This window comes from Siniperca chuatsi, linkage group LG9 (assembly GCF_020085105.1).
Source record: "Siniperca chuatsi isolate FFG_IHB_CAS linkage group LG9, ASM2008510v1, whole genome shotgun sequence".
In the NCBI taxonomy this organism is placed as follows: Eukaryota; Metazoa; Chordata; class Actinopteri; order Centrarchiformes; family Sinipercidae; genus Siniperca; species Siniperca chuatsi.
The window spans coordinates 29,185,492-29,212,695 of NC_058050.1; the positions used below are offsets into that span (position 1 = coordinate 29,185,492).

The 27,204-nt window shown below is 38.3% G+C and overlaps 1 protein-coding gene across 4 annotated transcripts in view; it reads left to right on the forward strand.

The window, feature by feature from the left end:
• grik2 (glutamate receptor, ionotropic, kainate 2) overlaps positions 1-26,988 on the forward strand; it is a 342,363-nt gene extending 315,375 nt beyond the window's left edge. For 2 of the 4 annotated variants that reach the window (XM_044207861.1, XM_044207862.1), the window contains 3 exons: positions 6,463-6,713; positions 6,997-7,024; positions 25,017-26,988. In XM_044207861.1, the coding sequence (XP_044063796.1) occupies positions 6,463-6,713; positions 6,997-7,024; positions 25,017-25,270 (533 nt within the window). In that variant the 3' untranslated portion in view covers positions 25,271-26,988. Of the gene's footprint in view, positions 1-6,462; positions 6,714-6,996; positions 7,117-25,016 lie in introns of all 4 variants that reach the window. The other 2 variants (XM_044207865.1, XM_044207863.1) reach the window with 2 other exon arrangements.
• The last annotated feature ends 216 nt before the right edge of the window (positions 26,989-27,204 follow it).

Genomic DNA, 27,204 nt, shown 5'->3' on the forward strand with positions numbered 1-27,204 from the left:
GGTTTGCATATATTGGCAATCATTATGACACACACAGATGAAATATTAGATGTCACATAACCATGAAAAGAAAAATCATAGCCCAACTTGTACCCTGGAACATAATCTGTATGATGAATTCAATATCCCCTCCACGATTGGATACAAGTCGTCCGAAAATGTTCCAAATATGAAAGAAAAGGTGTGCAACATCTTCAAAAATGTACCCCGTTTTATTTAAGTAATAACAGGAACTGTGATACTTGATCAAGGAAGGAGTGTGGAGGAGGCCGGTGAGTTAGGAGGGGGTCTGATTATGGAGGGCTTTGTAAGGGAAGAGAAGGACTTTGAATTGAATCCGTTGAGGGACAGAGATTCAGTGGAGTTTTATTAAGAGTTTATTAAGGATGTTATTGCAGTAGTGGAGTCTGGATGTGATGAAGGCAGGTATCAGAGTTTCAGCAGAAGAAATGGAGAAGGAGCTCACTGATTTATTGAATAAACATGAATAGCTGTTGAGGTTTCTTGCTCTGAACCAAAGCGTTGGTGACACTGCCAGCCTTAGGCCTTGTGACTAGACAAACATGTCAGTTTTCAGCATTTATTTGTGAGTGTAAAGGTGTGTGTGTTTATGGAGCCTTGAAGTATCACACCCAAGGCTAGCCTTGCAATGCCATCTGGTTCTCTGTATGAAAATGGTGGAGGATCTGATGGTGTGAGTTACACTTTACAACTCTAATTTAAAACCCATTTACCAAGGAAACACTGTTGCTATATTTTCAACTCAATGGATCAGGAAGCATCAGATTGTTCACCCATTTTATGCTCATGTGAATGTGGGTTACGACAAAATGTGGCTGGCACAGTACAGCACAGGTCTTGATTGTATGACACAGTGCTCATGTTTATCTAGCCCATGATATCACAGCTGAGGTCTTTCCATTTGTTCTGATCCGGCAGAGCTAGCCCAGTTTCAAGGCTACCTGTTTCTTTGTTGTAGCGAGTGATTTATCTGACACACTTTGGCTTGTTGTTCCACTCCAGAGCTGAAGGGAAGGTATCTACTGTAGATGGCAATAAATAACTAGAGCCAGAGCACGATTCACATTCGCCATCACCATGGTGATAGATGCTTTTGAAACATGCTGGCTGACTTGCTCTGAAATAAAGACTCAGATACCAGAAGCCTTTGGGGAGAGATGAAGGACAGAAGAGTGTGAAAACAGCCTTGTGACTGCAGCCACACCGCTCCAGCAGGGGAGCGCGGCTGATCATTGTCACTGTTTAGGGTCTTTTGGGTCCACTACATAATACTGTTGCTAAACCTGCTCTGCATACTAACTACTAATAACAGAGATCGCTATTCCACCGGAGCTAGCCAATTGATAATGTTTTCTAATCTAAACGTGATTTTCCCCCTCTGGGAGAATTCATTCTAAGGGTTTGCGATAATAGCTGTTATTCGGTTTTTTAAATAATTCAAGCTGCATTGACATCCTGATTGCGGTGTATAGGCCACAGGGAGGTTTGAGGAGTGGGAGTATAGCAGGATTCTGGTTTTATTTTTTTCTTTTACAAGGCTTCACCCTTCAGGTTTAATTAGGGATCTCATCGTGTGACTGCTTTTGATTAGCAGAGCAGAGGAAGGTGCTGGAGTGCTTTACCTGAGTGAAGAAAGGGAGGAGAAGAAAAAACTGAAGAGAGGGGGGATTCATTGAGTGCTGTGCAGACATCTCACATGGGCAGGAGGGAACATTTTAAGGCTCGCTTTGGGGATGTTAACTTATTAAGCCAATGTAACAGCTCACAGTGAAAACATTACCACAGATTAACCATGGCAACTGGTTTTAATTAGACAGCTATACAAGTAGAAGTAGTACAAGTAGAGCTTTACAATACTCGAAAAGATTACACAGCTGGATCATGACCAAGATGAACCCCATACATTAAGTCATTTTCAGATACTAATGACAAATGATATGATGTTCTTTTAGATTAAAACATGTAAATTATTAAGAATCATCAAGACCTGTTGGTGTAATCGTTATAATAAAATGTTATTTTATTATTTAGGGCCATGATACCTAACTAATTTGGGTTTAGTTGAGATATTTTGATGCATACTTTATTTAAAATAAAATTGTAGTTGAATCATAGGTATAAATGATATATAGCTGGATTAAAATAAACAATTTAATAATGTATTAATTACATTTTAGGCAGTGTCATGAATTGTACAGCCTGTTCTCATCAGAAAAATGGTCGTATAGCCCGATCGTGAAAGCAGCTTATTATGACCCATATTTACGTTTATTGTCAGGCCGCGACCTCTAGTGGCCTTAATAATTATGACAGGAGCAAAGGGGGAAGTCATGTGACGTAGTATAAAGAGCGAAAAAGTCCGCGTTACAAACAAACACAGGATTTTCACCCAGGAGACCGGGGTATGTGTCCTGTGTGAAATAACTTTACATAGGTGACTTACATCATGTAAGTTAAGTCATGTGACTTACGTAACTTATTTTAGGCAAGGCAAGGCAAGTTTATTTGTATAGCACATTTCAACAACAAGGCAATTCAAAGTGCTTTACATTAAACATAAAAACAACATAGGGCAATATAAAATGACATTTATATATATAAATAAATACAATAAATACAATTACAAAGAGGTAAATAGAAAATATAACCAAGATAAAACAGGAGCATAAAAGTAACAGTACAGTAAGAAATGAATCATAATCTGATTTAATAACAGGCAGCGGCAAACAGAAAAGTCTTCAGCCTCAATTTAAAAGAACTGATAGTTGCAGCAGACCTTCAGTTTTCTGGGAGTTTGTTCCAGATATGTGGTGCATAAAAACTAAATGCTTCTCCATGTTTATTGTTGACCCTGGGGACAGAAAGCAAACCTGTCCCAGACTACCTGAGAGGTCTGGATGGTTCATAACATAGCAGAAGATCAGAAATGTACTTTGGCCCTAAACCATTGCGTGCTCTATAAACCAAGAGCAGTATTTTAAAATCTGTTCTTTTACAGACAGGAAGCCAGCGTAAAGACCTCAGAACTGGAGTGATGTGATCCACTTTCTTGATCTTAGTGAGGAGCAGCAGCTGATCGATTTTTTAGAGTGACCTGTAAAGACACCGTTACAGTAGTCGAGTCGACTGAAGATAAATGCATGGACAAGTTTTTTTCAAATCCTGCTGAGACATAAGTCCTTTTAATCTTTGATATTCTTCAGGTGGTAGTAGGCTGACTTTGTAATTGTCTTAATGTGGCTGTTGAAATTCAGACCAGTCAGATTAGTCCATGACTACACCAAGAGTGCTGGCTTGGTTTGTGGTTTTTAACATTACTGATTGAAGCTGAGCGCTAACTTTTAATCGTTCCTCCTTGGCACCGAAAACAATTACTTCAGATTTATATTTGTTTAATTGAAGGGGGGGCTGGGCGCCATAACTATGACAAATGTGTCAAAACTGTCTGAGGACTTAAAGCCAATGGTGGAAGTGGGAGCCAAGGAGGGTTTAAGGGAGAGAAAATAGGAGTAGGGTGAGGGGTAAGTTTGTTTCCAGCAGTGACCAGCTCTTTCATCTGGTCACTCCAAGAGAGTGGATGAGAGAGAAAGGGTGACTGTAGATGAGGTGACCTGGATGGGGTTTGGGGGGGTGAAGAAGGTGAATCTTCACCGGCAGTTGTTGGTGGGGGGGGTGTAGACTCTTCCTCTCGCCTCTGATGTTTCTGATGATTAAAGCTCTCTTCAGGCGGGGGCTGGGGTAGCTCTCCTTCAAGGTTTCTGCCACGCTGTGTTATGCCTTCCTCCTGTTTTGATTCCTCTTGTCTTTTGTCCTTGGCAGAGGGAACAGAGGGGTGACACAGCAAGTATAATAGGTTAGAGACAATTTTACTCTTGACTTGTTAAGGCAAAGTCCATCTGCCATCTGACGTCTGCGGCCCCAGAAAAAGTTTAAATTGTCAATAAAGTGCACTGAATGGACGGTGCATGCGTTGAGAGCCATGTGTTCAGTGCCAACAATCTCCTGAATCTCTCAACTCCTTTTCTGACTGGTTGTAGAGGGCCACTGATAAACAACTCAGCAGTCACATCACAAATCTCAGGGCGCTGGGCTCTGCCTGTTACTCGTCCTCCCATTTGCAAGGGAAATTATTTACTCTTAGGCTTTGCACCAAGAGAGTTCCAGGGAGGACTACCACTTTAGATTTATTACCCAGAACACAGCCCTCCTGTTTCTTGGTAGTCTCTTTGGTGCTAATTAGCCGTGTGTTAGCATGCTCTTGTCCACTGTTTTGAGTCCATAGTAAAATGGTGTTGTTACCACATAGTCCATTCACTTCCACGTTCTCTTCTACCCGGTGGATTTTGGTTTCCAGCACTGCAATTTTCTGTAGACGTTTGTGGAAGTCATCCGTGGAGAAGGGAGGCATCTTGCTGCTAATTAGCTTTAGCTAAGTATTCAGTCACTGCAGTACAGGCTTTTGCTGTCGGTAGGCCACACTCACGTAGTACTGAGGAGGTCATAAAAGTGCTGAAGATATCACAATAGCTTACTTAGATATCACAATAGCTTACTTTATTTAAATAAATTACAGTCCCAATGATTTATAAGTATCCAGGAGCTGCTGCTCATAATTTCTAGCAGAAAAAACAAGAATATCAGCAAAAGAATGCAAGCAGAGGCAAAAGCAAGCAGCAAAGTGTCACTGCACTGTAAGAAAACAGGAAGCGACCCTAACCCCTTACCCTATTTTAACCCAAACCACGATCTTTTCCTAAACCTAACCAAGTAGTTTTGTTGTCTAAACCTAACCAAACTGCGACCATTTCACAACATTAATCACATGTGTAATGTCATGTGACTTATGTGACCTACGTAATGTATTTAAGCAGAACGCCTGTCCCTGGAACTTTCTAACGGGCATATATGACATTTTGGGGAACGCTCGTATGCCATTTTGGGAGTCATTGAAAATCAAGCTAATCTGTCTGGTTTGGTATGAAGATGTGTTGCAGTTATAGGTAAATTGAGGGAAGTGAGTGTCTTGAACCTGATTTTTCAGAGATCTGGGCAGGTATTATTGCATACCTAACAAACCTAACATGGCAGCAGCGGATGGCCGCCCACCATTGAGTCTGGTTCTGTCCAGGGTTTCTGCCTGTTAAAAGGAAGTTTTTTTCTTGCCACTGTCGCCAAGTCTCTTGCTCATGGTGGGATTTGTTGGGTCTCTATAAATAATATTAGTACAGTAATAGTACAGTCTAGACCTGCTCTATAGGAAAAGTGCAATGAGATAACTTCAGTTATGAATTGGCGCTATATAAATAAAATTGAATTAAATTGAACTGAATAGTTCGCATTTGTGGCTCCTTAGCTTAACATTAACTGTTTCTTAACTAATCCTATAACATTGTTTGAAGAACCTAATTAGTCGGGTGAGAATTAACAAGATTATTTTAACCTGATAACAACAAGTTAGCCTGGAGTTGAAGAACAAGGCCCTAACCACTGACAATGTATGAACCATGTGTCCTATTCTGCTCAATAATTAGGACTGATTTAACCAAAATCCAATCATATACTATCCTAAAGAAGATGATATCAAAAGCATCTTCACATGGTGCATTCTGAGCCACTGTATTTGGGTTGACGCGAAAATACTAAACATGTTGAACCAGTACATTGCTGAATCAGTGTACACCAATTGTACAGGTGTAGGCTACAATGAATGTCTCTGGATAACAAGCAAAACACACAGTGGAGTCAGTCCACACAGGTTCAGTTACAATATACAAACCATGTCTTCCCATTCCCTGATTGACTATACTCAACAAGTTGTTGATATTTTCATGACCCAAATGTATCTATTTCATATGCAGCGATCCAGCCATCTAGTCATAACCCTCCTGCTGCACTTTATCGCTGAATGGTCCACACAGGAGCGAGTGAGGGCATGCTGGGAGAAAATAGCTCATCAGTAGTTTATTTCAAAAAAGGAAAAGAGATTCTTAAAATCTGGTTTGTGGTATTCTGCTTAAAATATATCTAGTACCTGTATTTTAAATACTAGTACTTCAAAGTTAACATGGAATCAATACAAGTACTTCATCTCTATCTGAGTACATACAATATTAGGAATATTGTCTTTCACTACAACCCAACTCTGTGTAAAACAGTGATTGACTGCAAGAAATCAGCAAAAACAGTTTTGCATATTATCTAGAGGTAAACAGTATTTTCTCTAAACCACACTGACTTTTTGCCCTCATTATACCTGTTTGGTTGAGTGGGCAGTTTGTAAATCTGAAGTTTAAGTAAATATGATGATATTCTGACTGATCATCAAAGTCAATATTCAATAAAAGTGTCAATCTGTATCCTCCACTCTTTGATAAGATAAAGGTACTGATTCAGTCATGTTGGTTGCTCACACTGACTTCACACTGTCTTTTGGTCCTTCAGGCTCTCCATACAGAGATAAGATCACTATTGCCATCCTGCAGCTTCAGGAGGAAGGGAAGCTGCACATGATGAAGGAGAAATGGTGGAGAGGAAACGGCTGTCCGGAGGAAGAGAGTAAGGAGGCCAGCGCCCTTGGGGTGCAGAACATCGGAGGGATCTTCATTGTCCTGGCTGCTGGACTCGTTCTCTCTGTGTTCGTGGCTGTGGGAGAGTTCCTCTACAAGTCCAAACAGAATGCACAACTTGAAAAGGTAAGAAATACCTCTGAAATTCATCTGTTATTTTAAAACAATGATAGCAGAATTTCTTACCATAACCACATATGCCATAACGGGAGTCTCATAGCAAAGAAAAATAAATCTATAAATGCTAACAAAATTAAACAAAATATATGCTAAATATATTATTTTTTATTATTTCTAATATATAATATAAAGAAATCTTTTGCCAATTTGCGGAAACTCACACTATAATGACAGTGCTATATCATATGCAGTAAGATAAGGGTTGGTTTCTTTGCATTTATTCACTTAGGCCCAATGGCGACAACGAGATAAGAAACGTGAGGAATTCTGCTGTCACCATGGATCCAAGCTAGACTTTAACCACCATCTCAAATGACCTCAAGAAAAACTCAAGAAACTTTTTTCTATTGTAATCTAACATGCCCTAAAACTTCCCAAAACTCTGAACTTTTTTTTTTTTCTGACACTCCCGAGGGAATGGGAACATTAAGACCAGTTTAATAAAACGTTTGGCGTGCTGACAGTAATACACAGTTGCATCACAGGCGCATGTATTGCAAAACTTTGCTCTTCTGCATGACCCACGTCTTCAACAGCCACATCCACTAACACACACCTCCCCACTTCTGCTGTCCATTTCCACTCTGCAAACTGCCATCCTGCTTGTACTGTAACTAGTCTCACTGTTCATATCTGTGGCATTAAGCCCATACATAGCCTTTCTAGATCAGTGCAGTAACACAACACAAGACTGTTATTTGACTGCAGCTTCCCACCAAACATTTTGACACTAAACAGTTGCTGATATAATGGCCTGCACCATCTGAGAAAGACTTAGGACAACTGCATTACATAAAACATTAATAAAATGTGTACCTGGGGTGTCAGTATTTTGTATCAACCAAGTCATAAATGCTCAATTTAACTTTCTCCTGTTCAAAACCTGGAGCCATTTACTAACTCGTTGTAGGGCACTATACAAATGATAGAAGCTTATATTAATATATTAATGCAGACTTATACAGCTGCCAAACATCTAAACTGCTTTACTAATTTTAACCCAGGTCTACTTTAGGCTAGATGCAGCTGGAACTGTATAAAGAAGGATTATATTACATAAGTATGTCCTGTGAAATAAATAATTCTGTATATAACATAGTATGTGTAATATAGGTAACATTATAAATCTATCTTTATTTAATTCAGAGTCACAAGTGGTGATGTTTGCTCATCACTTGTGTACAATGAAAGATATATTTACTTGGATGTTTTGTATGACGCAGACAAAATAGCAGTAATTAATTATTTTAGATGCAGCTGCAAGATAGATGCTAAAGCAATCAAGCATTTTATGCAGCAGTGTGTTGGTCAATAGCTAACTGCTTCCTAACTCAAGAGAGAATTACTGTATAAGCCAGTTAGTTAAAAGCTAATATGTAGAAAATGACTGCATAAACTCTCCATTTAGATTGCAGTTATGACTAGCTAATACATAAAAGAGAAAAAAACATGTGACATCTATATAATTTTTCATCACTATTGTTATCACAAGAGCCCTGTTGCTATGGACTGAACAGAGCGGCATTTTGCCAAAAATATAACTTTATCACGGTGGAAGGTGGAGAAAGCTGTTTCTTGAGCAGAGACATAAAAAAACACAACATAATAAATTGCACATTATTGTACCTTAAGAAACTTAACATATTATGTTTTTCTAAAAAAATCTTTAAATGAAAAAAAAAACTTTTTGGGTGATGTTTTTTAGTCACTAAAATATGTCTTAATAGTCTTAATTTGTTTTTATTTCACTTCAGTAATTATCATACAAACTGCTTAGATCATTTCGTGAAATCTGGACCTATTTAGTATTATTTGAAATTAATTCAAAATATTTTTGAAAGGTGTTTGAATATTTTCTTGTGAGTACACACTGTCAGAATTGTGTACTGATTAGGTTGACAAAGATGTTACACAATCGATGAATTTAGAGAAGAGGCTAAATAGGAGATTAGGAAATTGTAGCAACACAATCCGAGGCATAACATCAACAAACAAAACAGATTTCTGAATGAAACATGTCCAAGATAAACCAAAAGATTTTACAATCCTGCCCACAGACAACCAAGTACTCATGATTTTCATCTACTTTTAAGTAGGATGCTGCATACATGTAATGTAGTTGGTGCTCTGTCTTATTGGCTCCTGCTGCATTACATGGAGTCCCAGGGGTACATTATGTACCATTCACAACCCTATTTCCTGGGATGTATTACATGTTTGCAGGATCCTTCAGAATGTATCCCATGTAATAAGGCTGCAGGGGTAAACTAGTTGATGCTCTGCCTTACTGCCAGGGGTAATGTACCCTGGGCAATAAAGCTACCAGGGTACATTATATGGTGCTCCATAATGTACACCTTGTTGCCTGGGGAACATTACGTGTATGCAGGATGCACATAATGTACACCTTGCAATAAGGCAATTAGGTGCTGCTTGGCCTTATTGTCAGAATGAATATAACCCTAATACCTGAGCGGTACATTATATGGCGCTCCAGGGGCACCTCATGTACCACTGGCAGCCTTATTGCCTGGGGTACATTATGTGTATGCCAGATCCACATAATATACCCTGGCAATAATGCTACCAGTGGTACATGAGGTGCTGCTCTGCCTTACTGTCAAAGGTTATATACACCCAGTAACGCAGATGAACATTATATGGTGCTCCAGGGGTATCAGGGGTATCAGGGGTCATCATATGAGTGTAGGATATTAGATAGATATTGCAGTACCCATGATTCACAAAACACCACAAGTAGCAAATATTGGTGACAAGTGACATCAGTTTTCTTATGTGTACTACAATTGGTATTTCCTCAGGTCGGTGCAGGCAATTGTGTTAGCATCAGTGTTCCAAATCAAAATGTTTACTGGGACGATGTATTAATAAATATATAAATAAATAATAACACTTTTTACCTTCAGATATAAATTTGTTATTCAATAAGCAATTACCTAATTTATCTGAATTTTTCAGAAAGTTCAATCTATCACGCTTTGAATTCAAATAATACATTCACAGTCTGTCTTGATAGGAGGTTTATATATCTAACAATATAATGAGTGAGTATGCCAGATTATAATGGAGCATATACAGTAAGATAAGATACACACAGTGTGAGTGTGAGCTCCGCAACAGCACTGCTCCACCACAACATTAATCTCTAAACAAGGTTATTCATCTTTTCAGAAAAAACTATAAAAAGAAGACAGACATGATGAATAGACCCAAAAGGCACCTCGCAGCCAAAGAACAGATTTTCACAGATCTTTTTTTTCACATACACAAGGTTTATCCATTCAAATTACAATTACAACATACCACCCTACCTTGTATTGACAATGAATTGTTTAGACTCTTGTTTCATGCACAAATGCCAATACTGTCACATGTTATGCACTCTGCTATCTGGACATGCCCTTGATTGGAGCACATGGAAGTGTGCAATAATTGACACACTGTCAATCGTTTGCTTGGGATTGCACACAGTGATTTACTATTTAGACAATATAGGATCAGAAGAAAATAGGGTTTGGCTAATACTGGTTTTTGAAGGCTGTTTTGAAGCTGCCTATAGCTAGTATGTGGTGATATCCATTAACTTCTTTGTTGACTGAAAACGCTTCTGAAACAGTATTTTGACCCTTATGGAGGACCAAAGCTCTCAACTGAAACCCTGAAAACCTCTTTGAGGTGGGTTAACACCTATTTGAAGGAAATTTAATTTCTGATTAAGTGGATCACCAGACTCTGCTGGTGGTCTATGTAGTCCACAATCACTTTCACTTTGATGTAGTCCATAACCAAACCTGCAGTTTTCCACTCACAGAGCCTAGCCCACAGTGCCTACATGTACTATGATGCACTACAGCTTCTGTTCTCAATGTTGAAACCTCAAGATAATGAAAGTGGCCATTATAGATTGGGCAGTAAAAAAGTTCATTGATCAGTGATGTATATTTATTTGCCTTACATATTTTTTGATCTTGTTTTGTTTTGATTGGTGAATTTAAGGACCACTGACCAAATCCTTTGTACAACGATATGACTAGACAGAAGGCTGATATTTACCAAATCTGCAAAACCCCTTTTTTAATGTCCATTGACAACAGTTTTAAAATAATTTCTTTCTATAATATCTGCACATGGTTATGGTATGGTTAATGTAGAGAAAGGTTGTGGTTATGGCAAACCAACCAAGATATAGTTAAGGTTAGGCAATGAAAACACTTTGTTGAGGTTAGGGAGAGATCTTGATAGCAGACATTAACTGTTGGATTGTGACAGGACATGAATTCAGGTCTCCATCACCCCAACCTCCACATTGTTATTTTCTGTTTTGCTACATAAAGGGCACACTGCTTCCTGCATTAGCAATTAATGTTGGCACTCGACGTAAATCATGCGCAGCAGATTTGCCCAATATGAACATAATTCCAAGGATACTGGGCTGCATTTAAAAAAAATTTGGCTGATTCCAATTGGTGCCCAATCAATATGAGAATCCATAATTAAAAACTATGTTAGCTACTTGTAGCAACTACAGTATAACAACAGCTAAGAAATTATAGTTGCCATGCTAGCCATATAAAAATACAGAGCTCCAGTTACACAAACAGCCCTCTTGTTTGTGTTGGCAGTGGTTGTATTAGTGGTATAGTGGTTGTGAATATTGTAAGCAACCCAGGCTACAACAGCTGGGTACAATGATAAATACGTTAGCAAGTATTGTGGACATTAAAGACATACAACCCCTATTGCTGATTTAATTTCAATTCAATTTCAATTACATTTTATTTATATAGCGCCAAATAATAACAGAAGTTATCTCAGGGCATTTTTCCTATAGAGCTGGTCTAGACCGTACTCTTTATAATATTATTTACAGAGACTCAACAAATCCCACCATAAGCAAGCACTTGGCGACAGTGGCAAGGAAAAACTACCTTTTAACAGGCAGAAACTGCGAGCAGAACCAGGCAGCCATCTGCCACAACCAGTTTGGGGGGGGGGATCCAACATACAGTAGCACAATGCAAGTTCCCCATAGAGATAGTAGTAAGTATTCTTAATGGTAATGGTAGTGGTAATAATATTAATATTAATAAAAACAATAATAGTAATATTAATGATAGCAATAATAATAAGAAACAAATGCCTGGACTAGTTTTTCTGCATGTTTTTGTGACAGGATGTGCCTGATTTTTGCAATGTTATGTAGGTGAAAAAAGGCAGTCCTTGAAGTTTGTTTTATGTGGGAGTTAAAGACATATCCAAAGATAACTCATAGATTCCTTACGGTGGTGCTGGAGGCCAGGGCAATGCCATCTAGAGTAATTATATCTAATGAGTTTTGAAATCATAGAAAGAAGGTTGAAAATTGGGAATGTGTTCCTTAAAGATTAAACCATTGTAGTTTTTTTTAAATCAATATTTGGACTCAATAAATCAAGCTGTGGGTAGGGTTGGACCCATATACTGGTACCCAATATACCCAAGTATTGGCCTTTTTTAATATCTTATATCAGCCAAGTCATAATCTGCCATTATTATTGAGGTCCCTTCCTGATCAGAACTGTAGGAAAAAAACTGTCAACAAAGGTTGGAAGGCAAGTTTTTCCTTCTTTGCACATTATATTTTTATGAATAAATTGTTTTATGATACATTTTTACATGTATTCCTTGTTTGAAGTCAATAATATATTCCAGAGTTTTCCCTTTTGTTGTGCATTTCACAGTCCAGTGCTAATTAGTATCAGGCTAATCTGTGAAAATGAACCACCTATTTTGATTCATTGTGAAAATCTACCATATATTTTGTTTCATTGCTTCAGGCTTCTCATATAATTGAATACCAACTACTTTTACAATATAGGGTTGTTTTCTCACCATGATGCTGAAAGTGTCAAGTTGAAAAATGTGGTGCTAAGCATCTCTTTGTTGTGTTTCACATGCTTGACAGTGCACACCCTGCAATTTGCATTTTATAATTACTTCTGTTCTGTAACATTAGAAAGAAGCAAAAATAGCAGCTAGTCATTTATATAATGGGATGAGCCATACACCCTCATAGAATAGAGGAACTGTTAATGGTAATTTTAAAGGTTAAATAGACATGTAATGCCATAAGTATGTGTTTTTGAGATTACTGCATTTACTAAACAGATTGTAATACCACGAGATGAGAGCATTGTCAGAAGAAAATAAACACTTGTTAAAGATTTGAATAAAAGTATTAATAAACATTTGATAACTTTACAAACTATAGACCTCTGTAGGCTTGTCATTTTTATTCATCTACCAAGAATGTGACTTTTCTTTATTTTCTTTGTCTGAAGTGCATTCCTTTTACATTTTTTCAGTATATTCCATCATCACTGCTACATGGCAACATATTCATTTTAAAGGAGCTCTCCAAAAGTTTGGGAAATATTTTTGTTTGCCTTCAGATCCACAGGCAGATAAAAACAAATTGATCAGTTTAATTTCTGTGCACCTACTACAGAGGTAACTCTGGGGATTGTTTAGCCTAGCTTAGTACAAAGACTGGAAACAGTGGTAAAAAGCTATCTCCCATCAAAAAATAAGCATTACAAAAACTCTAAAGCTGTCTTAAGCACTATTTGGGCAGGATTCCAGGTGTAGGTGGGCATTTGCCATGTTCCTTTGTAACGAGCTAAATTACAGGAGGTGGGTCTTAAATAGACAAGGATATTCCGCAAAACTCAAACTTGTTTAAGTTTCAAGGTGTCTGGACATCACTTAAATAATTTGCCTTTCTCAATATAGTGTACGTTAAGTTTGAACTTGTGTTCTTGGGAGTTCAAACATGAATTCGGGAGTCCAAACTCACAAGAACAGAAGGAAACAGAACGCTCAATTTGCAGTCGAGACAAGAGCGTTCTTGCTGACATCATCAGCTCAGGCTCAGGTGACACTGGTGCAACTGTACACCTGTTATCATCACTGTAATGTATATTTACAATAAAACTAAATTGAATATTACAGGACCATAGGCTCTATGTATTTACCCAATAAAGAAAATGAGTGAGCCGAACCTTGCAACAAACAATTGATTGAGACCAAAGACCAAAGACCAAGAGACATCATGACCAAAGGGCTTGCTGATATTACACTTTTCTCACTGGCACTGACCATGGACATTGACCTTACAGGCCTTGAGTCCTTGAGATGATCAGTCTTGGCCTGCTAGCAGGCCATCACACAAAATGCCTAAATGTCAAATTTTCAAGGAGGTATTATAAAATAAATTGTTAAACTGACCATATATTCAAAATCTAAAGGCTTAATTTCTCACCTAAAAAACATCAAACTAAATATGGTGACACAATAACAATTGCACAATTAAAATTATAACAGCTGTCATTTTGGCTATCCTCCACCATTGCCACTGGTTGGTCTCGTCCAAGTGAGGCTTTATTTATTTGTTGTATCTTGTTAGCCTGAGTTTTGGGTTACTGGGTTTTCCAAATCTAATTGCTTCTACAATCATATTGTCTCATTTGTTATTTTTGAAGGTTTGAACTAAACAAGATACAACATGTAAAGACGACAGCGTTGGACTCCTAATTTGTACTTTTTCCATTTTGAAGGAGCTAAGCTAGCAGTTTCCTCCTGCTAGCCTTTGTGTTAGCTAGGCTACTGTAAACACATCCTGGAGCTCTATGTATGAAATCTATATCAATCTTTTCAGCTGACTGTGGGTAAGATGGCAAGCAAGAGGATTATTCAAAATGTCAGACTTTTTCTTTAATGTGTAAAATCTAGTATACAGTAAGTGCCTATGTTATCTTTAAAAGTTTTGACTGTGAATTTTGGATAGATGGAAATAATGATCTCTTGTCATAATTCCTGCTTCAAAGGTAGAGCACAGTCAAGAAAAAAGGAGACAGTGTTTTTTCAGATTTTTTCAGTATGTGTTAAAATATGCTTCAGAAAATTATTCTTGCTAAATTAACGTAAATGAAATCTTTCAGAAACGTGATTTTAGACTCCATAATTTTCCACTAAATCACATGCCTCACAGACTTTCATTGGAGCATTTCTTTGTCATCTCCATGCTAGTCTTTCAGATTTCCATGATTACCGTGGTTGTCCCTTCCTCCCTCTCCTGCTCCTTTCTTTTGTCTCCTGTCCCTCCCTCCCTCAGCTCCTCCTCCGCTTCCTTCTCCCACTTCTCCTCCTCCCGCTCCTCCTCCTCCTGCTGTATTTTCCTCTCTTCCTGCCTGCTGCTGAGGCTGCTGCAGACTAACTTGGCTGTCGGGGTGCAGGGACCACCAGCTGTGTGTGAGGAACCCATCTCATCAACCCAGCACACACACATACACACCTGCGTGCATATGGATGCACATACACATGCACATGTAGAGATGTCTGTGCTCAAAGGAAATGTCTGATGATTGAGGTTGGTCTCAGTTACATGGGAGGTTGGAGTGAACTATAAAAATATTTTTCAGAGGAAGAGCTGCTTTTGAGGCAGAAACAGATTTAGTGGCTGAGCTAAATCTCAATGGATGGAGTCAAATCTCCTATAGAGTGTCACATTTTTGGCGTAGGTGCAGGTTCAGCCTAGGCTGCTGGTACTCTGAAGGCTACATCATCGTAGTCTGCATCCTTATGAAGCAGATAGCCCATGAAATGGAACACACCTTAAGGCTGCGTTCAGACCAACATTAACCCTATGTGAAAAAACACAGCCCCCTCATTTATTTGAATGGAGCCAGTCCGCCGACGCAGCGTGGGGGTGCCAACGGAGAGGACTCCGGCAAAAAAAACGCAGGGTCGTCAACTTTCATCATCCGGCAAGGTGATGCATAGGCCAAATGAGAAATATAACAATACTTAGATAAAGTAAATATAACTCCACCCTTTATATCACTTGGCCCCTTTTAAGGTTTTCTGATTGATCCACGACTGTGAAAAGCACCTACTTAGTTTAGATGAGCACATGCTTTAAAGAGTTTGCACTAATGCACATTTTTCATACAGTTTAAAAATCAGTTTAAAAGTAATTCCAGATTCCAGACTTTTTTACATTTTTTTAATTAATTTTGCATTATTAAACATAATGAAAATGCACCCCCTAGCTAGTGATGATTCGCTCACTACTGAGGAGAAAGTGTCAAGAGTGAAAAGAATCACAAGCTTATACTGAAGCTTGGGAATCACAAGAATACACACATCTCTCTTACACATGAATTTCATTCATAAATACATTATGCATTTCATAGTACCTGTGTCTGAATTATGGAACACACATACACTTTTATAAGATAACTTTTTTGTCTAATATTTCTAGACAAAATTAATGGTTTTGGAGGGCAAAGGCTTTTAGTGTGGACGTGGTCTAAATCTTTCAAGGGTTTTTCAATTGTTGAATTATTTTTCACACTCACACAAACAAAAAATTTGCATTAAGGTGGACATGCACACAGACACAGAATGTAACATGAGGACAACAATCAGAACACAGTTCATCCACCAAGCAAAAAGCAGACTGCACTGCACCAAATGTGGATGACAGCTCAGAGGAGCCCACAGATTAGGCAAACCCTACCAACCCAGAGACGCAGAGTAAATTGAGGATTACAGCGCAGCCGTGCCCCATCCCATCTGCATCACAGCTTCACATCTGTTCCTCCTCCATTCAAGCTAAACGGAGCCCATTAGCTAACGGAGCCCTCACCTCACAGGTGAGGGACCTTTATATGTTGGATATAGAGAGAACTGAAGAATAGACCAACGATGTTCCTTTAAAATTGAGTCTATTCCAGATTAATATTTACCTGTTAAACATGTATGCCATAAATCATCTCCGTCTGATTACTTTTGGATTACTGCACCTATAAAATCCATACAGAATGAGATTAAACCAATAGTATGCCCCCTGGAAATGTCTTCATGATATACAGTTTTATTAACCATTATTCATTTGTACGATCAGGCCTGTGTAAATAATCGCACAGTCGCAATCGACTAAATGCAACTTTTTCTTTTCAATGTCTGTTCTCAATGTTAGATTTACGACCTTTCCATTCTCCTGAAAGCGGGCAGGCCCTTCATCTGAGCTATCCCACAGTGCCATGCGGTGGTACAGCTGCAGCTGATTGTTGAACGTCATAAAAACTGTATGTCTGTAATCCAATGACCCTAAGCAGCCGCCATCAATCCAAAATGCCACCAGCAGGCAGCCATGATGACAATGTTTCCCCTGAGTGCGAGCAGAGTGGGCCCAGTGTTCCCCAAAACCTGGAGCTATATGGCTGTTACTGGTGAAAACACTGCCATGCCATTTAATTTTACAAGAGGAAAAATCAATATCTATGAAAAGCTATTGCAGAGTGGCTTAGACAATCAGAATGTACACTGTGAGAAATACATGTGAAAAAAAGATGTATTTGTACACATTTCACATGTTTGCTGCAGGTGTAACATATAGTAGTATTAGCACTATACAGTAGATGTCTGCACAAGCAGCAGAGATGGCGTTTTGATATGATAAACATTATTGGAAAAATGGTAACTTAAAGGAGCTAAATGTAGCATTTTAACATCAACAAATGATCAACGAATGATTCCATAATTTTATATACAAAGAAAGAAATAGATAAAGAAAGTTGCATGCTACTTTTCACTTGGTTGACTTCAGGTGGTGACACGATGACGCAATCATTTGCATTCAGCCAATTAATGTGAAAAAGTTTCATGTGAAATGGTGGCCTAAATGCAGGACAATTGCAGCCAATCAGGAGTGGTCACTCTTGTTTACTGTAATTATACTAATGTCTCAGAATCAATGTGGTATAGATTTTCTCACGTTAAAATGCTATAATATCTCCTCTGAATCAATATCATCTGACATTACAAAAATGTGTCAATTTTCAGCAGCAGATCTGCCATTGCTTTGTCCATGAATAGCATTATCGATGGTCACAGAGGAAGATTAATAGTAAGGATAGAGCTGGCCTTTTGGTAAGTGCCTGAATTAGCCTATGAGTGATTATAATACACATTGAAAGACCTCACACACCAATCACAGTTACTGTCCCTCACTGTCCTTCCATTGTCCACAGTCCTTCCCACTTGCATGTAAACATAATAAGGATAAGAATACACTGGCCCACAGTGCTAATAGTTGCTTTCAAATACAACTTAACTCTTTGTTCGTCACAATAAACTCCTTTTAGCTGGGAGCACACACAGTAGCTTTCCCTTGTAGCATCTCCCATTCCCAGCTGCTGGTGTTGTTTCACACAGTATTTGCAGATGCCACAGTAGCTTATGAGAAAAGAGGAGAGAATGTGAAGAAGCAGCAGTTTAATTGGGCATGCAGCGACACAGAATTCCAGTCTGATGAGATACAATGTGCATCAATAAGTGAAACCCAGCATGCTCACTGAGATTGTGTTTACACACATGTGGAGATGCCTGTTGGGTTTGTGTTTGTGCATAGATTTTGTTCTGCACAGTCCTGTATGTAGCTAGTGTCTTGTGTTTCTGAGTGGGTGTTTATGTGAATCACCCAACCACAAAACACACTGTTCCTTCTTACAATCATTAATTCATAATCTCTATAAACAGATATCTGCAGAATCAGTAGGCAAGGGACACGATTTTGGTATCAGAAGCGTTCTGGTTTCCGTTTGTAGTCTATTTCGAGTAGTATTGACCAATCACGTTTGAGCAGGCTTTGGTTGCATGCAGGTAAACAGAGAGTGGAGAGCAAAAGAGGTGGAACGCATTGGCCAAAATGCAATCTCGGAACCCATCAGCTACCGTCTGATGACGATTTAGCTTTTTATCAATCTCGGAAACCTAGAGATTAGCTATTTATTAGCTTTTTAAAAAACACAGATTAACACAAATGCAATTTTTGTTACAGCTGAAGGAAATTCCAGCTAAAGAGAATTTAAATAATTTGTCTGCTGGCAAATCACTCAGTCTTGATTATATATACAATATATTATCTATAAAATAAAATAAAAAATCTAAATCTAAAAAAAATTAATTAATTAATAACCACGTATACTGAAATATTTTTTTTTATGTTTACTGTTTATGCCAGTTACTTGTCTTTTAGTTTTATTACAACAGGCAAAAACTGCTTCAAAAAATATCTATATTAGTTCAAAACAGCCAAGTCTCTTTAGTTTCAAGAGTTAGTCACTTCCATAATTAAGACTTATTATATAGATATTTTTGTGTACTTTTGGAGTGTTTGTTTTGCACCTGGCATTTCTGACCTGGTAGCTCTGAGTAACTGGGGGTACTCCCCCCTAAACTGAAAAGAGTATACTTTATATAGTATGGTGTATTTTCAATATTATTCCCATTCATACTCCTCTCCTGCTTTGGTATACCATGATTAAGTGTTGATGCCATTAATTTTAGTTTTTTTTAAATATAGAATCAACTGGTTTGGTGCTACTAAACCGTTCACAAGTACTGCTGCAAGGCTCAAGTTACTGTACTTTACTCAGTCAAGGTTTAGCAGTGGTGTAGTGGTGCCTGGTGAAGTGGGTATACTCTTAATTTATGCCCCACATTTTTTTTAAACAGCCCGTCCAGCAAAGGATAAACGGCCTAAGTTAATAACAGCGACATGTAAGACCTCTCTTGCATATTTAGTTCATCCAAAAATGGGCTAGTATTATTTGCACATTGTCAGTTAACTTCAACTCAATTTTATTTATATAGCATTAAATATCTCACGGCACTCCAATCCATATTGCCCAGAATGCCCAGCTAATCAACATTTTCAATGCAATATTTACTGTAATTAATAGTCATTGTCAAGAGACTTGATAATCATTGTCTTGTTTTAAAATTATGTGCACCTATGAGGAGTGCCATCACGCCCATATACTGTCTGGACTGGTCCCCACAGAGGTTGCGGTTGGAAAGCGTGAGTTTAATTTCATGCACATGCATACGATTTTTTTGCTCTTTTTGTGACCAGAAGAATAGTGCCGCTTCATCTTCTAATTTAAGTTGTAAACATTGACACCTGCTTTGACAAGAGGGGAGGCGGGGCCAATGCGTAATTTGCAGGGCCCTACGCAACTTGCGTAGTGAGTGTATAGGGCCGCCCGGGTTTGCCTCCTCATGCCTAAACCTATCCAACCCAAGCAACTAAGGCAACAAGTACTAGCCAATCAGAGGCAGAGTTATTCCTTCGCCGTAGGAAAAAACTAAAATTGGCTTGCAGTACACTGAGTGATGTGCATCAGAGGGGATTTAGAAGTGGGTATATATGCCGTATATCTGCGTATACCCTGCATTACACCATTGATTGTTGGTACAGGGTACACATGCCTAAAATACACAAGCAAAATATAAATATAATAATTTTTCTAAACCATCACAATTAAAACACATTAAGTTCTTTAAACTTTATTTGTATAGTGCTTTTCACAGACATAAGTCACAAAGTGTTTTACAAAAACATTAGCAAACAAGAAAGAAATTGATTTTCATCTATTTCTTTAGATATGGGCCTATAGTTCATGGGCAAAACGGGATCTAGGTTGATTTTCTTTAATATGGGCTGGATAATAGCATGCTTAAAATAGGAAGGGTTCCTGTAGACAAGGAACAGTTAACAATAGCTAAAACAGCAGGGCAAAACTTATAAAAATAGATAGATAGATAAATATACAGCACAAGTGCCACAAATAGTGGACGTTGCTCTGGAAAAAGTATGGCCTGTTTAAGAAGATTAAGAAATTGTTAAGAAAGTGAAAATGTGGCCAAGTTTTATGTTGTTGGTATTCAAATTTATTTTAGTCATATTTATGTTATTATTATTTTATTTTTTTTTATTGTTTTATTATTTAATCAGTATTTCAGTAATACTGAACTAGTGTATTTTTTACACTTATTAGCACAAACATATTTAATTAATTGTACTCATATTTGCTTTTGTAATAAATGTATTATTAATGGTTGGTAAATGGTAAATGTGATTTGCCTTAGAGTCTAACGATCTTTTTTGTTTCCCTAAAAATGACCATTATTTTGAAAAATCACATACCCAATTAAGAAATGATCAGTATCGTTAAAATTGTAACAAAAAGTATCTGTATCATATCAAAGTTTGGTATCGCCCATCCGTATTGCCTGAGAACATATCTGTAATTTTGCAGCATTTATCTGCACTTTCCTCCAGGGCTTTTCTCCTTTTAATGCACTCCGTCCCAATTCCACCTTTTCTCTTTCTCTGGTTCTTTCACCTGTGCACTGACTGAACGTTGTGTTGATATGTATGTGTGCAACCAATCGCATGTGATGACAGACAGAGATCATACCATCGGCTTACAAGCAGGTGGTGGGGGGGGACTGACGGTCTTTAATTCTTAGTGACTGTAGCTGAGCTGTGTTTTTTCATTGTGATTTAACAATTTCATTTTGCATTTTTACTATGGCCTGACACCCTGGGCCAATCAGCTGGCCAGTCCAGGCCTGTATAAGCATTATTTTAGGGAACAAGGTTGCGAGAGACTGTTAAACAGACTGCTATTTGTATCCATAGTCAATCTTGAAATCCTCATCAGCAAAACATTTTGAAGATGTGTCTCATTCTCATGTTTCTACTGTATGTTTTGTGGAAAGACTTTAGAATTTGCTGTCTGCACATCACAGCTATAGCATTCTTTTTGAGGATCAGTTTACCTTTAATGGGTCACAAAGTATGTGGATACATTTAATCATTCAATTATGCATGAATCTTTGCACTTATTACGTATTCATGTAATTCATATCCAATCAGGCTCTATACTGTGAAATTGTTTGGCATGGTGTCCAGATGTTCAGCTACAGTTTGAAAAAATAACAGTATGTGGATAAAGCTGCACTAGGCAATATTTAAGTCTGATCAAATTAAGTTACAAAGTGGGGCTGGAACACACACAAGTCTCTTATCCCCACTGGAGATTTAGCTTATTTTTCCTCAGTGTACTCACACAAGAATTTAATACAGTTGATGCAGGAGCCTGATTAGTACTTACCAACCAGCTATATTTACTGTAATCCAAAAGGGTCTCCTGAATTGCAGCAAGTCAGCAAGCCTTACAGAGAAATTTTAATTTAACAACGTTAGAGCTTTTGCTTCACATGAAACAGAACCTTGGATTTTTGTATCTTTTGCGTGGAAGATTTTTGAGACTGAGCTCCCAAGAAGAACGACACCATCAGTTGTTTCAGCAAGTGTCCCAGAATGACATGTTTACATTGAAGTGACCAAGCACTCTAGTGGTTGTGGTAATTATGGCTGGAGAAAAGGAGGAAGTCAGGTGACATTTTTATAGAGTGCCGATGTCCACAAAGGGAGGAGGCCGGGGTGGATGGATGGGTTCTGTTCCTGTTGAAATCAACAGTCAGTCAATGTTGTTTTTGTTTTTATTAAAGCATGACCACAATCGTTCCATAATCTTAACCACCTGGTTATTACTGTAACCATGACAATAAAGTAATTATTTTAACCCAAACCACGATGTTTCCCTAAACCTAACCAAGTTGTTTTTGAGCCTACATCTATCCAAACCTTAACCATACCTTAACCATAGTGTTTTGTCACATTATAAAACAGATTTATTTTTCAACATTAATATTTAACAGTTTTGGAGGGCACAGAAAAACTAAGTCATCCTGCCGATAGGGGACGTCAAACTGGAAAACACTACAATATGTGTCGTAGAAGGCATGGACAGCATATTTTGTCTTTAATGTGAAGGTTTTTGTTGACATTTTTGCATGCTTCCACTCAGTTCAGTAAGGCAAGAAATTAACTTGCACTTGGAACTTACTTAATTTTGTAATTGCACATGTTCATATTTACATTATTCTGAGAACTTTTAGGACCTCGCATCTATGATAGTTTAAACGTTTGGCTTGACAGTTAATGAACTGTGTTTCCAAGGTTCATTCTTGCATAACCATGGAAGAATAATGCATGGTGTGTATTGTTGCTGGAGGTTTCATTCCCTGTTAATTTCAAGTCATTTCAAATCAACCCACCTGTACCTTCAACAGCATTATCATACCAAACCTTTTAAATCTCAACAAGCCTCAAGTCTCTTGACAGTTAATTTTGATAGTATACTGAAATGAATTAAAACTACTGAAGCCAGTGGGGGATCATGCCCTTGCTGCACTAGTAACTCCAACTGGTTGATACCTGCCTCCTTCTGTCTACACTAGCAGGCTGACACTAGGCCTTGGTAAAGTGGAGTGAAGCCATAAGATGTTGTGTTTTGAGAAAGGTACATTTCTCAAAGCCTCTTGAGGCAATTTGTGATATTGGGCTATATAAATAAAATTGACTTGACTTGACTCTTTGCCTCAATGGAAGAAGTCACTACTGTAATGCTACAAGACCGCCATTATGTCTGTACCTATTGCTGTCTGTATCTGTATGTACAAGAACAGCCCAGTGTCATTAGGAATAACATTGCCATTAACAATCTGCACCTCAAAACTTGGTGAGTAGTAGTGTGCCTTTATGAGTCTGGAGTGTGTGTCTAATCACAGGACCTGCATCATTGTTTGCTTTTGTAACTGTAACCAGGATCATAGTGTCACATATCTTATATTTGCTATGACCACAATCTTTTCCTAACTTTAGCCTAACCAAAGTGTAGTTACCATGTGCAGATAGTATGGAAAGAAAGAATCTTAAAATGTTGCCATTCGATGTCTAAACAAGGGTCTACAGCCATGCTAGCAACTCTGTGAGACTGTACTTAGGCACAGCGGTCCTTTGAGCTAAATGCTAGTGTCAGCATATGCTCACAATGACAATGCTAACATATAGCATGTTCACCATCTTAGTTTAGGATGTTACATTTGTTAATTAGCACTAAACACAAAGTACAGCGGAGGCATATAGGAATAGTTTTGCAGGTATTTGGTTATAAACCAAAGTTTTGGATTAATACAAAATTTGTCCTCATGATGGCTCTAGATGAAAAGTCAGAGGGTCACCAAAGTTATTAGGATACATTGTCTGGGAAGAATTGATATGTGTGTGGTAATCCATCCAACAGTTGTTGAGATATAATTTGAGGTTTTGCAGAACTGTCCAATATCAATGTTTTTGTCTGGAGATAGCGTTGTAAAACTTCACACCTGTCTCTGAGACTGTGGAAAGCAACCGGTTCTCAATCCCAACGTGTCATATATCGCCGCTTGGTATGCTTCAAACTATGACCCTGTAGGTACCCCTCTAGTGTCATTTCTGGACGCGCCCGTCTAGCATAATGTTTTGATGTGCTGTCAAAGTCAGGTGATGTAGTATGAAGAGAGAGAAAGGTCTGAGTAGGGAGGCAGTCAGGGTAGTTGGATGGGTCACAGACTTTCACCCAGGAGACCACTGTTTGTTTCCCATGTCAACAATAACTTAACATACTTATTTTAAGTACGTAAAACATACTTATTTTAACACAATGTTTTCTTAAACCTAACCAAGTAGTGTTGGTATCTAAACCTAATCAAACTGTGACCGTTTCACAATGTTAACCATGTGTTTATTATTGTTATCATGATGACAAATGTCACCTGACCAAGCGGCTGTATTTTATGGGTTGGGATTGAGGATGTGTTGTGGAAAGGCATTATGGGAAACATTGGCAATTGCTAACTAATGTAGAAGTGGACAAAGAAGTGTATACACCAATATATGTAAATAACACTTTATAACAAAAATTACATTGAAAATGAAATTTATTACAGATTGATAATGTAGTAATGTAGTTTGAGAGTATAGTGTGGATCTTTGAAAACATAAGAGGGTGTAGTCCCTCATTCGCCCAGGAGGTTTATAACCTTTGAAAACATAGAATATCTTGCAGTGAATCATACACTGTATGCATAAAAAGCCCTGCATGAGCAGCAACAACCATAAATTCACCACTGATGTATTCTGACACAATGTTGAGTAATTCCATGCCTTTACACTTTACACTCTACTAAACAGCCTATGGACCTGCACCTCCCTCCATCCTACTTCTTCCCATGTTCCCATCCAACATTCCCTCCATTCCCAGTCTGCCATGCTGTATATTTAACCCCTGTGGCAGCCCTGAGCCGAGTTGGTGGGTGGTGGTGGGGGGAGGCTACAAAACAAGGCTGCCCACAGGGAGGACAGGCTTGTTCTCTTGCCCATAACATTTGGAAAGGGAAAGCGGCCTGAAACCCATTCTGTTCTCCTTTTTCTATTTCCCTCTGCAGAGGTCCTTCTGCAGCGCCATGGTGGACGAGCTGCGGGTTTCCCTCAAGTGCCAGCGCCGGCTCAAACACAAGCCCCAGCCACCCATCATGGTGAAAACAGAGGAGGTCATCAACATGCACACCTTCAACGACCGCAGACTGCCAGGGAAAGAGACCATGGCCTAAAATGGGAATCTCAATCACTTTTTCACCATCTCTCCTGTAGTAAGGAGGTGTGCAGAGACACTGGGGAAATGGGTGGGGGGAAATGGTAAGGAGGGGCAGTGGGTTGTAATGGTTGACATTTGGGTTATTTCGAAGGTAGAACAGAGGTGTTTGGGAGTATACTGACAAAATGTCATTTTTGTTTCTTTATAAATAGCTAGGGATAAGAGATTCAACAATATTTCCTGTGGAAATAAACTGAACCTGGGTGAAATTTCAGCGAGTTACCTCATTACTCTTACCACCTTGGCAAGGTGGCAAACTACAGGTGCAAGGATTTTCAAAACCCAGGAGTCGAAGAGATAGAGTCTGGAAATATATTTAAGCTGGGACAGAGATAGTCCCTCAAAAAAAGGGTCTCATAAGAGGCTGGTTGAGCAGCACCAAGAGCATCTCAGAGATTGTGAGTGAATATACATGTATAGATGCTAACTGGAGAAATGGGGAGAAAAGTTTGTAAAGGATTGTTTACTTTCAAACGTTATGTAAAGAATTACCACAAAGGCTCTTGACTAAATTAAACCCAAAGCCCTGAAGACAACAACAGTTCGGCTGCTCCTAAAATGTACAGAGAGCCATTGCTTAGACACATATGATATTGATCGACATCAAAAATGGATAAACTGTATATCATCCATCGGGCAATAAGTGCTATCATTTATTTGTGTTTCAGAGTACTAACACTTTTAGTCTTTAATGTAGGGGGGAGTAATTTTTAGAGGCAGATTATATGGTGAAATACAAGCAGAGAATGCAGGAGTAGGGCCAATATAGCTGTTGATGTCCATATATAAGCCAGTAGTCACTTGAAGAGGATTCTATGGCGGTACACACCCTTCATGTCAGTAAGGAGGAACCTTGGAATGGCACCAAGTCTAAATTCACAGCAATCACACAACACACAAACTCTATTTATTTAAAGTATTTATTGTTTCATTTATGAAACTTATTTATATCTCTATGGACTGGATTTTCACTACTGCCATAAATACACCTCACATCAACTCTTTATGGGTACACACACATTCTTTCCATTTGCTCAGTGTCAAGTCTTCAGTTTAATTTTGTACTCCTGTGGCTTTTTTTATTTCTTTGGCAGCAAAGCTCCACATTTACTTGTGCAAATGCAATTTCTATGAAAAAGTGTTTTTGTACGAAGAGAATCAAAATTTTGTAATGATTTTTATCAACACGAAACGCACCATGAGGAGTGTCATCCATGGCAGAGGGGTGGTACTCCAGGCTGGTAGTTCAGGAGGCTTTCCTAGACACTACACACATACACACACACCCAAGAGTGCAGGGTGCACCCATCCTCCATGGAGCAGATTCACACCAATTAGTACTATTAGTACTGATATTAGTACAGAGCATTCTGGTAAGCATCAGTGACAATGTTTTGGAGAAGAAAAAAGAAACTATTTTTATCATGTAAAGGAATCATATTTAAAGAAAGATATTTTTACTTCACATGAAAGAAGAGTAATGATAATGCTGGTTAGAGCATATATATAGTGTACACGCACAAGAAGAGAGGAAGACTGCTGATGATGCTTATCATTCTCCACCCCCAGTTACTGATAGACTGCTAGAATCCAGAGCTGAGCAATTGTGTGTAAATGGTTTTAAAAAAGCAAAAAGATGTATTTAAAAAATATAAAGAACACTTAACTAATTTTGAACTTGTTGTGAAAACAAAATGGAGTGCAAACAGTTTACCCTTTGAAGTTGATGCACAAGTTTAAAGAAAATAAAAAAGTATTCACAACTTTCACCTCATCTGCCTCTTTATTGAATGTTAGTGCATAAATGAAACATGGAAAAAACAGAATGAAAATGACAGCACCTAAAGTCTTCTGTTGTAGAAAGCTACTAAAAGAGGGTGATTAGAATGTTATACAGTGTATACACTAAAAATGTATAACCAGCCCATTTGGGCCAATTTAATAATGGGATGGAAGCTGGGCTTTATTTAGATAACCCC